This window comes from Vulpes lagopus, chromosome 16 (genome assembly GCF_018345385.1).
Source record: "Vulpes lagopus strain Blue_001 chromosome 16, ASM1834538v1, whole genome shotgun sequence".
Lineage (NCBI taxonomy): Eukaryota > Metazoa > Chordata > Mammalia > Carnivora > Canidae > Vulpes > Vulpes lagopus.
In genome coordinates this window covers 52,583,538-52,596,420 of record NC_054839.1, presented here as the reverse complement: position 1 = coordinate 52,596,420, position 12,883 = coordinate 52,583,538, and the positions used below count along the sequence as shown (strand labels likewise).

Sequence of the window (12,883 nt, the reverse complement as noted above, 5' to 3'; positions counted from 1 at the left end):
AACCTCTTTGCTTTACAAATGAGAAAATCAAATCCAGAGAGATTAAGTCCTCTGCTCAAGGTCACATAGCTACACTGGAAAAAGCCAGGAGTTCTAACTCCCACTTCAGGGCCCTTTATTTCTTAGTTGATGTTTTATCCCTGGTTGTTTTTGGTTTTTGTTTTGTTTTGTTTTGTTTTTTTGTTTTTTGTTTTTTGTTTTTTGTTTTTTTTGCAGCCATTTTATTTCTGCCCAATTAGTATTTTTACAAAGCTGTAATTCAGGACCAAATGTACCATTTACATAAAGACTCTATCTTTTCCTTCCCTTAGCACTTCATCATCCAAGTGAGGTATAATAGGCATAACTTTTCTCAAAAATATCTTGGTCAGAAAGGCTGGGTTAATTCTCAAAAGGGTGTGGAAAGATATGACTCACAAACTAGCACCTGCTGAGAAAATTTCTTCTATCAACAGTTTAGCTCAGTGTCTGTAATTAACCTTTTCCCAATGCCTCAGGAACATTTCACACATTTAGAAATCATCTTATCAGGCTTAGGCTTTGAGTAAATTCTTACTGTAACATGGAGATAAGAACAAAGAAGGGTGTACAGAGTTCTCTGGTTCCATTCAAAGTGAAGCAAGAATTCAGAATTGACTCAATTGTTGCAGAATTGCTCAGTTGGTAGACTCAAAGAGGTTGGGGTAGGGCCGGATAGCGAGGGGAACAGTTAGGGAATGATTATTTCTCTATGGTAAAGACATTGGATTTAGAGTCAGGGCACCTGGGATTTAGAGTCAGGTAGCAGGTGCCACCTCTGCTAGCACTAGATCTCTGACCTTAAGAAAGGCTGTTCATCTCTCCAAGCATTCATTTCTTCATTTGTGAAATGAGGTAAAGAATACCCACCCCAGAGACTGTGAAGAGAATCCAGATGAGATGAGATATATAGAAGCAGTTTATAAACTGTGAAGAACTATACAAACACTGACATTATATTCATTACATGTATTTCTTTCTTTCCTATACTTTCAGTGACCCTGTGAGGTTAGATAAAACAGAGATTATTCCTATTTGTCAGAGAGGTGGAGTGACTTATAAGCATATAATGTTAGAGGTCATCCAACCAGTATTATTTATAAGGTACAAACAAGATTTAGAAAAGTTCAGTTTTTTGGGTAGCCCGTGTGGCTCAGTGGTTTAGCGCCGCCGTCAGCCCAGGGTGTGATCCTGGAGACCCAGGATCGAATCCCATGTCAGGTTCCCTGCATGGAGCCTGCTTGTGTCTCTGCCTCTCTCTTTCTCTCTGCGTCTCTCATGAATAAATAAATAAAATCTTAAAAAAAAAAAAAAAAAGAAACAAAAAGAAAAGAAACATTCAATGACTTACCCCAGGTCAAAAGGCTTGTTAATATGAGAGGTAAGTCTAGAATCGTTGACCTTCAGATCCTTCTTTTTATATTGATTTCTATGATATGAAGAAAGGTTAGCTAGCTAGCTACTATAGCTTATTGGCTAATATTAGGGTTCTGTTGGCACCTCTCTTGACCTTTTAAGTCACATGTTCATCTTTTAAGCCTTTACTGCCCTCTGTCAATGGTGCCATCTTAGAATGGTGTGCTTGGATTTCTAGGAGATAAGAATTTCACACGTCATCAGTCTTGAGAAATAGCCTCCAATGATTGTCTCATACCAGCTATAATGTGGTTGTGTAATAAAGCATAGCCTTTCCTAAAGTTAGATGATTATCCTTCCCTATAGAAATCTAAACATAAATCTTACTCATTAAAAAAAAAAAACACACACTAATAGCTCTTTGTTCTAAGCTGAGATTTCTTTGCAGCCCAGATATCACCAACCAGCCTTCTTATATGCTGATAAATGTGTCTTGGACTAAAACTTAACATTTATTTTCATTTGAATACCTTTCCTTAAATGAATGAGATTTTTCAGAAGAAAATAAAGCAAAAGGGCATTTAAGCAAACTTCTAAACCAAAAAAGTATTAAAATGAGCCTTCTGTGATTGAGGCTGTTCTTACTGCTGTGGTCTATTATTTATGTGTATGCTAAAAGCAAGACTCTACAAGGACCCAAGGGAGACCTTGAGTGGAGAAATCACGGTGGTATAATTTTTGAGCTACTCAAAACAAGTTACCCTCTAAATGTTAGGTGGTTTGATAACAACAGTGAGGTTCTTATTTAATGACTCTGTGATCCTGCACGGCAGCGAGCTTGAGACCCTGTCGAGTCTGATTGGACAGTGGTCACAGCAGGAACCAGACCAGGTGAATGGCACGATCAACTGTTGGAGAATGGACATGAATGAGTTTGTGTACTTTTTTTCCTTGAGCCCAGACGGTTTTGAGGATTAGCAAATTTCTGTCTGTAAAATGTGTTGGGGTCCTTGGATGGCAGATACTAGATAATTATGACATAGAAGTATTGTTTTTAATGGAAGCTTAAAATGATCTACAGTCACACCAGGGAATGTTCCACATTTGGACGTACTTTGGATTCCTCTCAACCATTTTATTTACTTTGGGCGCAGAATAATCCCCAAGCCTGTCTGGAAAATGAGAACCAGAGCCTGCAAACCATTTCTAAGCCCCATCCTGTCCCTGAGGTGTGTCTTCTCGGCCTTTGCCGAGACACAAAGGCAGATCCTTCTGCAAATAGCACTTTCCTTACCACAAATAATTAGAAAGGGAGGGGGGAAAATAGGGGAGGAAAAAAGAAGAAGAAGAAGAAAGAAAGGGAAGAAGGGAGGGAGGAAGAAAGGGAGATTGGCAATTCAGCTGTCTTTTACCTCACTTGTGTGAAAAAGTATGGTATGCTTTCTACTCCTGGGCAAATAATTAAATGGTAGGTGGGTGGTGGGTAGGTAGGTAGGTAGGTAGGTAGAGCACGCAGTCAAGCAAATGATAGAGGGATAGTTACTAGGAGGTTTCCGAAGTATTTAATCGGCCACTATCTGTTTTTGATGTTCTTAAAGAGCATCCAACAGCTCATTTGACTGCTGTTTGTTTCATAATCCACTCTTTTCTTCACAACAACCAGGTAACGTCAAGCCTATGAGCAGACCACGTGGTCAAATACGTGTATCCATGCAGCCTCACCCATGGTCGTCTGATTAGCAAGACTTTTAACCTCCAGTTAATAGGGAGGAGAAAGTCTAATACATTCCCAGCCCCCTTGCCTGAGCCACATCAGAGAGACCTCCCTCTGTTTCCAGGAATTGCCCTTCTCCCCTCAGGTGTAAGATCCTGTTTAGCAGATTAGGTCACCAGGCCCGTAAACCAAGGCAGCCTGCCCGGTACCTTCTCAGGACGGCCTTATTCTTGGCTGCCAGCAGTTCCTGCCGTGACCATTGTCAAATCAGACTTGATAGAGCCTGGAGCGTGCTGCCATGGAGGGACCAGGCAAGCTGTCCCCACATCCGTGCCAGTGCCAGCGCTCGGGGGGCACCCGAGGCATCCACCGAAGCCAGCACTTTGGTGCAGATAGCCGTTGTCAAGAGCTGGACAGCTTAGAGGGTTCAAATTCTGTGACCTTTTCCACCAGATTGATAGCAGACTCTCCTAAGGACATGTTTTTTTCACATATGGGATTTATTACATCCTTAGGAAGCATTGGGTCTCGAGCTTTTTTTTAATGCACTGGTAAATTTCTCTCACAGAGAAATTGTCGGTTTGGCGCCGACTGCAGCCTGGAGTGTGATCCTGGAGACCTGGGATCGAGTCCCGCATCGGGCTCCCTGCATGGAGCCTGCTTCTCCCTCTGCCTCTCTCTCTCTCTCTCTCTCTCTCTCTGTCTGTCTGTCTCTATGAATAAATAAATAAAATCTTTTTAAAAAATAAAAAATAAAAAAATAAAACCCAGAGTAGGTAACGCACCAGCCCCTGCCCAACCCCCTGCTCTGGCCCTCTTCTGACCATGCCCCTCCAATGAAGTAAAGAAGCTATGGGGCCAAGGCAGATATGCCAAGTTAGAGCCAATTTTTTTTTTTTTTTACTATTTCATTTTTTTATTAGAGAGCATAAGCAGGGGGAGCAGCAGGCAGAGGGAAAGGGTGAAGCAGACTCCCTGCTGAGCAGAGAGCCTGCCATGGGGCTCAGTCCCAAGACCCCGGGATTATGACCTGAGCCCAAGGCAGATGCTTAACCAACTGAGTCACCCAGGTGCCCCTAGAGCCAATTTTTAGATCATGCTCCCGGTTTCGGGGATCCCCGAGAAACCTCAGATGAGCCCAAGCCTGCTTCCAGGACCTACGTGGGTCCCTTTTCTGGGTCCATCTTCTCAGGGCAGACTGGCCAATGGTGTGAACACCCAGGTCTGAGGTATGGCCCAGGGACAGCTGTGTGGAGGGATATGATGGCGTGTGGGTGTGAGCAAGGGGCCGGTGCCACCCACGCCACCCTGTTCTTGCACAGAACTTCCAGGGCCCCTGGCTCTCCAGGTCATTATAATCTATATTTACTGATCAAAGAGGGAGAACAGAATATACCTTATTTAACAATCTGTGGCCTAGTTTATAGATTTTAAATATTTAGACATCTTCATTTGTTTACTTGTCCCTTCTGATTATGCACTTCTCTCTATCCTTTCCCATTCTTCCTGCCTTTTTTTAAATCTCAGGAAAAGAGGTGTCCTCCCTCCTCCAAACTAGACCCTCTGACTGCGACCCTAATCTCCTTCCCCACTGCCCCTTCTCTGCCGCCTGCAGAATGCACGGACGTCTCTCTCCCAGCACGCGCTGTACATGCAGTTCCATTTTCCTTTCCGATCCCACAAATTTTTCCCTAATACTGTCCCCACAAAGGCCGCTGTCAATTCTGAGGCCCCAGGCTCACTAGTCACCCTCCTCTGGGATGGCTGGGGTTAGTGTAATTCAGCACAGTTGCACAACCACTCCCTGAGACCCTGCACACAGATTCTCCAGGGCTGTCCCCTTATCCTGCTTCACCAAATGCTGTCTCCTGTGTCTTCTCCACTCCGCTCTGTGTCCTCCTTCCACCCGCCAAAGAGGATACTCCCCAGGGTTCAATCGAAGGGATCCTCTGCTCTTCCGTCTCTATGCATTTGCCCTTGGCAGACATGTCTCGCTCCTGGCAGGGGGAACAGCCACATCTCTGAGTCTGTGAAATTTTTCTACTTCTTTTCATTTCAAGTACAGTGGTTTCAGTTACAGTATGGGGTGTTTTGTCAGCTCGCTTGGGCTAACCACCATTTATCACATGGTGGGGAAAAATGCATTCCAGCTTCCAAACAGCTTATTTGTAAAAGAATGTAGCCCACATGGGAAAGGAAAGCTTCTTATTGCCCCAACGTGATTGCATCTGTGCAATAAACACACCAGGCACACTCACAGATACTAAAATTCAAAGATGAATAAGATATGGCCTCAAAGAACTCACCAGTTAAAAAGGAATAGACATGAAAAGAAATTATTGCATTCCGCTACGACACCTAGAGTCATGTTTTGCACATGGTACGTGTTCAAAAGACAGCTGTTGACTGATGGTCAGCTGGTGAGTAGAAAGCAGTGAGGCATAAGCATTTTGCTCCTCAGTAATATTCCAGATACTCCAAAAGATCTTTTGCCCACACTCAGAGTTTTCTTTGCAGATGCCCTAATTGCCCAGATACCCCAAAGTCCGTTCTAACTTTCACATGAGCATCATGAAAATTCTTAGAGGGAGATAGGAGGGAAGAAGAGAATTTGGGAACAAACCCAACAGTTAAGAACCACCTTGCTCCAATTATAGTTGCTGCGGGTCCTGAACTTCTTTCCAAATTCCACAAAAATGCTGCACCCCACTCTCAGCTCTAGCCTTTCACGATGTGCATTGTGAGACAAAGAATTAAGTTATTTCCTAAATTCAAAATATAGATGTCATCTATATGTATGAATGTGCAACCTCTTACACGTATATGGAGAGGAAATAAAAGCCTCAAAACTTATACAACAAAACATTAACAGATGTTATCTTTAAATAATGGGAATATGAATAATTCTTACTTTCCTTTTTGTGCTTTTCTGTAATTTCTATGGTGAACACCTTCCACTTTGCGTTCAGGATTTTAAAAAGCATCTGTGTTAGTTTTCTGCTGCTGTGTAACAAATTGCTGCAAACATAGCACCTGAAAGCAATACCCGTTTCTTAGGTCCTAGTTCTGGAGTTTGGGAGTCTAGGAAGGCTCGGCTGCGTTCTCTGCTCAGGATCTCCTAAGGCCGGAACCAGGATGTCAGTCAGACAGGGCTCCTACCCAGAGGCTCTGCTGTCAAGCCCCTTTGGATTTTTGGCAGAATTCAGGTCATTGTGATTGTAGGATTGAAGTCCCTGTTTCCTTGCTGGCTGTTAGCCAGGGTCACTACTAGATGGCCACTCTCAGGGCCTTACCCCAGAGTCCAACCCCCCATCCCGGCCACAGACAATTCCCACATGTCACATGCCCCCCATACTTCAAGGCTTCCCTTCTGCTACCAGCCAGAAGAACTCTCTGCTTTATAGGGTTTGTATGATTAAATTAGGCGTGCCCAGATAATCTCCCTTTTTAATTAACTCAAAGTCAATTGATTAGCAGCCTTAATTACATCTGCAAGATCCCCTTTACCACATAACGTAAATAATCACAAGTAACATCCTATCACATTCACAGATCCTGTCCACACTTAAGGGGAGAGGATTATGCAGACTGTATATAGCAGGGGCTGGGGTCTTGGGGGCCACATTGGAATTCTGGCTACCACTGTGTGTGTGTGTGTGTGTGTGTGTGTGTGTGTGTGTGTGTGTGTGTGTGATTTTTTTTTTTTTTTTTGAGCTCTTCTCTGAGAGTTAAGAATGGAATTCTTGGTAGCCCCTGAAGCCCTCATTATACTTTCTACCTCCTGCTGGTAGAAATCATAAGAGGATGGACCAGAAGTAAAGGAACCTGGAGTGTATCTGCCTTTGTTGATAAACACACATCCGTCTCTCCGTACTTCTCCACGGCCATCTGTCGAGCACTTCTGTACAGTAGCAGACCAGAGAGTTGGAGGCTTATAGGTCTGATGACAATTCTTTAGTGGACGGAGGCCTCTAACTCTCTGATTCTCTTGCCTATAGTATGACATCGTTGGACACTCTGGAGATGGCTACAACATTGGTCTCGTTCCCCTTAACAAAATCCCCAAGGACAATAAGCAAAGACTAGAAATCCTGAAGGTAAGTAAATTAAGTCACTTCTATATCGTGAAAACTTCCCCCAGATTAGGTAAAGCATCTTCTGATCACTGAAAAGATTCGCTGAGGTAGCAGGAGATACAGAACTGTGTTCCAAACATTCGAGCATTAAACGGAGAAAACGCTCGTGCCTAAAATCCTTTTCTCCACAGTACAAATTTTAAACTTTGTTCCCTACCTATTTCCAGGGTACTCAGCATTACCCTGAGTAATACTATTATTAATAATACTGAGTAATATTATTATCAGGACTCTACAGCCTGGGTCCCCTCCTGTATCCTCTACAGGTCTTCTCAGTCCCTACATATCTCAGTAAAAGAAAAAGGATGACCCCTTTTAAGTACTTAGTATTTTCTAATGATATTTTTCACATACCTCGATCTACAATAGAAATACACACCGTGCGTTTAAGGTAATTGCCCCCCATAGTTCTAAGTACAGTGTTTAGTGCTACAACTTTGTTCATTAGAAATTGAACCCATTCCTCATTTTTCTTCCATGTGCATTCACAGGACTTGCCCACATTTAAGAGGAGAGGATTATGCAGGCTGTGCATAGCAGGGGCAGGAATCTCAGGGACCACCCTGGAGTTTTGCCTCCCACTGAGTGTGTGTGTGATACCAAGTTTTATGTTTTCTTACATTTTTCCCACTTTAAATGGCAGCTTGAGTTTTAAGAGCAAGTGCCAACTGGGAGAGTTTGGAAACATTCCCTGTTTCTAACAAAAGTCTTAACCGCATATAAATATCACTGTGTACTGTTGTCACTCTAAGGTGCAAATTAAATAGAACTTACTTAGAGATTTATTATTCAAGGGCAGTAATGGGTATTTGTGCTTTCTCATGGCCAATAGAAATATCATTATGTTTGTTTAAAAGTTTCTCACCCATGGCTTCCGTGCAACATCTCTTACCCCCAGACCATGCATGCCCATGCTCAATTCTGCATGAGTGGGGACCACACGCTAGAGGGAACAGAGCATGCCATCAAGGAAATAGTCAAAGAAGAAGCTGACGAGTACTTTGTCATCGTCTTAAGTGATGCAAACCTGTCACGATATGGAATACATCCTGCCAAGTTTGCCCAAATCCTGACAAGCAACCCTCAAGTAAATGCTTTTGCCATTTTCATTGGCTCTTTAGGTGATCAAGCAACCAGGTAAGCATCCCCTCCGGATCCGGCAAAGGACAGGTATAGGGACACCTGAGTACCTGCCCAGCACATGCCATTTCATGGGATTGGCTTCACGAGGGGCAGTGGGGGAGAAAATAGAAGGGTAGGCAGTCGAGTTGCTACAGTCAAGGAGCTGGTAGTCGATTTGAGAGGATATAATACTCTGTGTTCGGATGAGCGATAATTCTAAATTGATTATTTTTCAGTCTCTACTTAAACCAACAATAGAATAACAAATTGATTTGTCCACTAATAAACTAGACAGTATTTTACATGTTTTGAACTTAACGTCAAAGTCTCAAGCTCAGTTCTAATTAGTTCATATTTGAATCATATTCAAAGTAGCAGACATCAGGGCACCTGGGTGGCTTAGTCAAGTGTCTGCCTTTGGCTCAGGTCATGACCTCAAGGTCCTGGGATTGACTGAGCCCCACATGGGGCTCCCTGCTCAGTGGGGAGTCTGCTTCTTCCTTTCCCTCGGTGAGTTCCCTTTCTCTCTCTCTCTCTCTCAAATAAATAAATAAATACATCTTTAAAAAAATAAATATAGTAGCAAACATCTACTATTTTCCTAGCAGAAGATGCTATGTATGTGTATATAAATAATATATAAAAATATATTATTATTATATTATGTATATTAAATAATATATAAAATATATTATTTATATACACATACATATAGACGTGTATGTATATATCTCTTCTCACTGGGGAGACAGGCAGGTGAAGCACGCGGAGACCATGAAAAACAGAATATATAGTAAGATGCTACACTGAACATGTGGAATATTCAGTAGAGAAGTTTATGGCCAGATAACAGATACCATTGTAGATGAGCTAAAAGGAGAGCTCTGGAAACACTTTGATTTCTTGAACACACTAACGTTTATCTTTTCAAATTATAAACAGAAAGAACTTGTGATTTTTCTCTGCTTGAAATATTTGTATGAAGCAAAAAACACAAATGAAAGTATATCTCCTCCATCCCCCCAAAACAGTATTCCTGCCCAGACCACCTACCTTTCTGTTATTCCTGTCTTTTACCTGTCACTCTCTGAGGTATAGAGTCCTGTTTAGATTATGAAATGTTTTAGTGTCCAAACAGCTTGGCATCTTTTTCTATTCCCTTCACCTCACTGCAGGATCACAGAGGGACATTAAGAACTGCCTTACTATCATGTCATTGCAGTCACTTTAACACAACTGACTGATTTTTCTCAGTTTTGTATTGTAGCCCCTTCTAGAACTTCCATGCCCTTGAATGCAAACCATGCCTTTTCCACTCAGATTTTCTTCAGGACCAGCCCAGTATTAAGCAGACAGCAAGTTCAACAAATACTAGTTGAGCTGAAATAGCTATTTTGTCTTTCTAGTGAACAGATCCTGTTTGAATACTTAAGAAAGTACAATAATACCCTTGTGGTTTCCTAGGGAAATGGTCCAACATCCACTGGCAAAAGATATGTTGCAGAATTAGCTGGTCGGTTACCAGGCATGCCAAATGTATGATACTACACAGGATGGTTGACTTTTATTAAATGTCATTCCAAAACCAAACTTTGTTGGCACAGTGAAAGGAGGCGTTCTTTTGGATAGAACTGTGTCTTGTACTTTGATTGCTTTCAAAAATGGCCCTTTGTTCCAAATGATAAATTGCCATTTAAAAAAATTATCATAAGCCTATGTAACCTTAGTGTCATCCAAGCTGCAACTGCGTAAGTCAGATTCCCCTTCATGTTGTATGATGTGAGGCAAAAAAAAAAAAAAGAGAGAGAGAGAGAGAGAGAACCACCTGGGGTTTGGCTGGGCAGCATCTTGGGGGGGTGTTTTCTAAGGCAGGAAAAACACCTAAAAGTACACTGTGAGGCCAATGCATGTGCTGGACCCAGGTGAGCTAATCCCAGATCCTTCCCTAGGGCTGTTTTGCCTCGGGAATACCAGGAAATGACAGTAATAAAAGGAAGGAAATTTCTTCTTTTCAAATTAACTGATTTTTCTCACTGAAAAGACCTCTCTTTTGGTTCACTTCTCTCAGCAGGCCTGTCTCTGTTCTGTTGCCCTTCCAGGCCTTTCATTGCCTGGTGACAGCCCATTGGGTTGCAGGCAGGGACAAGGTATTAGAAAGCAAAAACTTCCTTTCCTGAGAAATCATTTGGATGCCAAGGTTTGCTTGGTGAGAGGGCAGGAGGTGGAAGGGGAGCCCCCATTTGCAATGGTGATTTTCTTTCCCTCTCCCTCCTGGCAGGCTTCAGAGAACTCTACCAGCTGGCCGCTCTTTCGTCGCCATGGATACCAAGGACATCCCTCAGATTTTACAGCAGATCTTCACCTCCACCATGTTGTCCACTGTTTAAGACGTGCCCTTCATCCCCCCTGATGACCCCGGGATTTGAAACAAGATGGGAGTAAGGCGTGCTGTGAAGACAAGAAGGCATCTGTAAAGTGACCCTGTGCAATGACTGGATAATTCTGGCATTCTGGCTCTTCTGTGCTTGCTTCAGGAGTCAGAAGTGAGGAAAGCAGCGGGAGAGGAGCTTGTGCATGGAAATCTACCACCACTGACGGGTTCACAGGGAAAGGTTGCCCTGCACTTTATAAAAGGTGTCAGGGTTCATGGAAGACGGTTTGAGAACTGTGGTGCTTGGTTTGTACCCAGAAAGCTCAGGGAAAGAGAATTCCTTGCTTTTGCCTTAACAGAACATCTGGTCACCTGAGGGAACAGGAGTCATTCTCATGCCATTTTCTGCCATCGAGATACAAGTCTGCGTAAACTCGCCCCACCAGGAATCATTATTTTCTCCTCCACCCTCCATCGCCCAGCAAACGATGATTTTATAGTATTAAACCCACTGAAAAGCCGCCCAGCAGCAGTATTTTATAAAAGGTCAGATCTTTTTTTTCAATAATTCCATTTTCTTGGCCAAAGCTAAAAAGGAATCAAAAGATCCCTCATTGCTTCCTTCCCCACTCGACTGTTTAAAGACTTTAAATAATGAAGAGAGACCGTCCTATTTCCGTGCTGTCAGCGTGGAAGGATAAAGGATGTCTTGCCTTGAATTTCCTGTGTCTTCTTGTTCGTCCAGCACTTCTCACAAGTGTCACGTATTTTGGTGGCCAAAATGTAAGGCTCGAAATAACAAACGCCTTATGGTTTTACTTAAAGCAAAGTGAAAGCAAGGCAGTTTGTTTGAGTTGAATGGTAACTGGAGATGTCTTTAGCTATAAAACGAACAAACAAAAACACCTCTTTTTTCAAGATTTGTTCTTTTTTCTTTCAAAGTGCACCTTATTCCCCACCTGCTCTTCGGCTGACCTTTATTTATCAACGGGCTCAATGTCACTTTGTTTAAAATCAAACGCTGCAGCCAAAGTCAGGCTCTGTTCGACCACATAAGGACTTCCTCTTCACCGGTGATGCAAAGTCAGAATTGCGGGGAGTACCGATGTACGTGTGCTTTCCTGACATGGGTTGGAAAAACTAATCTTGTTAATAATATTGACTTATTTGTCCATATGTAGTGAAATTATAGAGATTCGTTTCATTTTAATCAATCATAGGAAAGAAAACACCCATTTGTTTCACCAGCCTAACCCCCTAACAACTGTCAAAGAAATAAAAGCAATCAGATTTCCAGTGCAGTCGGGACTGCCCCGTGAGCTCGCCGACTTGTCTTGTTTTTCCAGCCAGATGCTTGCTCTGTGTACTGAATCATCCAGTGATGCAATCGCAACCCAGTAAGTCCCTTTAACCCTGTACCAGCATTAGGAACTGTAGTAATAATAACAAGGGCAGCCGCCAGTGTTCACTGATGACCTAGAATGCACCAGGGTTGCTAAGTGGGTCCGTTCAGGGGTGGGTCCGTTCAGTCCTCACAACGATGTGTGCAAAACAGGTACTTTTTAACCTCATTTTGCATACAAGGAAGGCAAGTCACTTCCCAATACCAGACTCTTGACTATTCATTGTCCTTTTAACATCCTTCTTGACAAGTAAGGAAACTGAGGCCTAAGGAAGCTCAAGAAAGCAGGCCACACCCCCGGTCAGGTGGGGCGGTGGTGGCCCCCTTGGTGCATTATTCTTACCTCAGGCGAGCTCTCCTTGCCTTCGCTGCTCTCTCTTCTTCAACCTGACCGCAGTTCATGGAGCTTCCTTCCACTCCCTGGAAGAAAGAGGAGCTTTCCTTCCTCTCAGAAACCACCTGCACACATTCGGCCGCTCGGAGGGAGGTGTGGGGACCCAGGACAGGAACACTGCTGGAGGGACACCTCTCACCGGGCCTTCCTGGGCTCAGCCACAAACTTGAGGAAGTGCCTTTCGCAGGGCCAGCTTAACCCCGGGGGTGCCCCTCCACGAGAGGGTCACAGCCCCAAATGTTTGGGCCCAGAATCCAAGAGTCGGGTAGAGAATGGCATGGGTTTTTCACAATTTATTTATTTATTGGACAGAGCACAACCAGGGGGAGCAGCAAGCAGAGGGAGAGGGAGAAGCAATCTCCCTGCCGAG

At 43.3% G+C, this 12,883-nt stretch overlaps 1 protein-coding gene across 1 annotated transcript in view; it reads left to right on the top strand.

Annotated features, from left to right (window-relative positions):
* Positions 1-12,018, top strand: part of VWA8 (von Willebrand factor A domain containing 8) — a 342,545-nt gene extending 330,527 nt beyond the window's left edge. Inside the window, exons 43-45 of the mRNA XM_041731061.1 lie at positions 7,087-7,185; positions 8,123-8,361; positions 10,625-12,018. Coding sequence (XP_041586995.1) covers positions 7,087-7,185; positions 8,123-8,361; positions 10,625-10,733 — 447 coding nt within the window. The 3' untranslated portion in view covers positions 10,734-12,018. The remainder of the gene's footprint in view (positions 1-7,086; positions 7,186-8,122; positions 8,362-10,624) is intronic.
* The last annotated feature ends 865 nt before the right edge of the window (positions 12,019-12,883 follow it).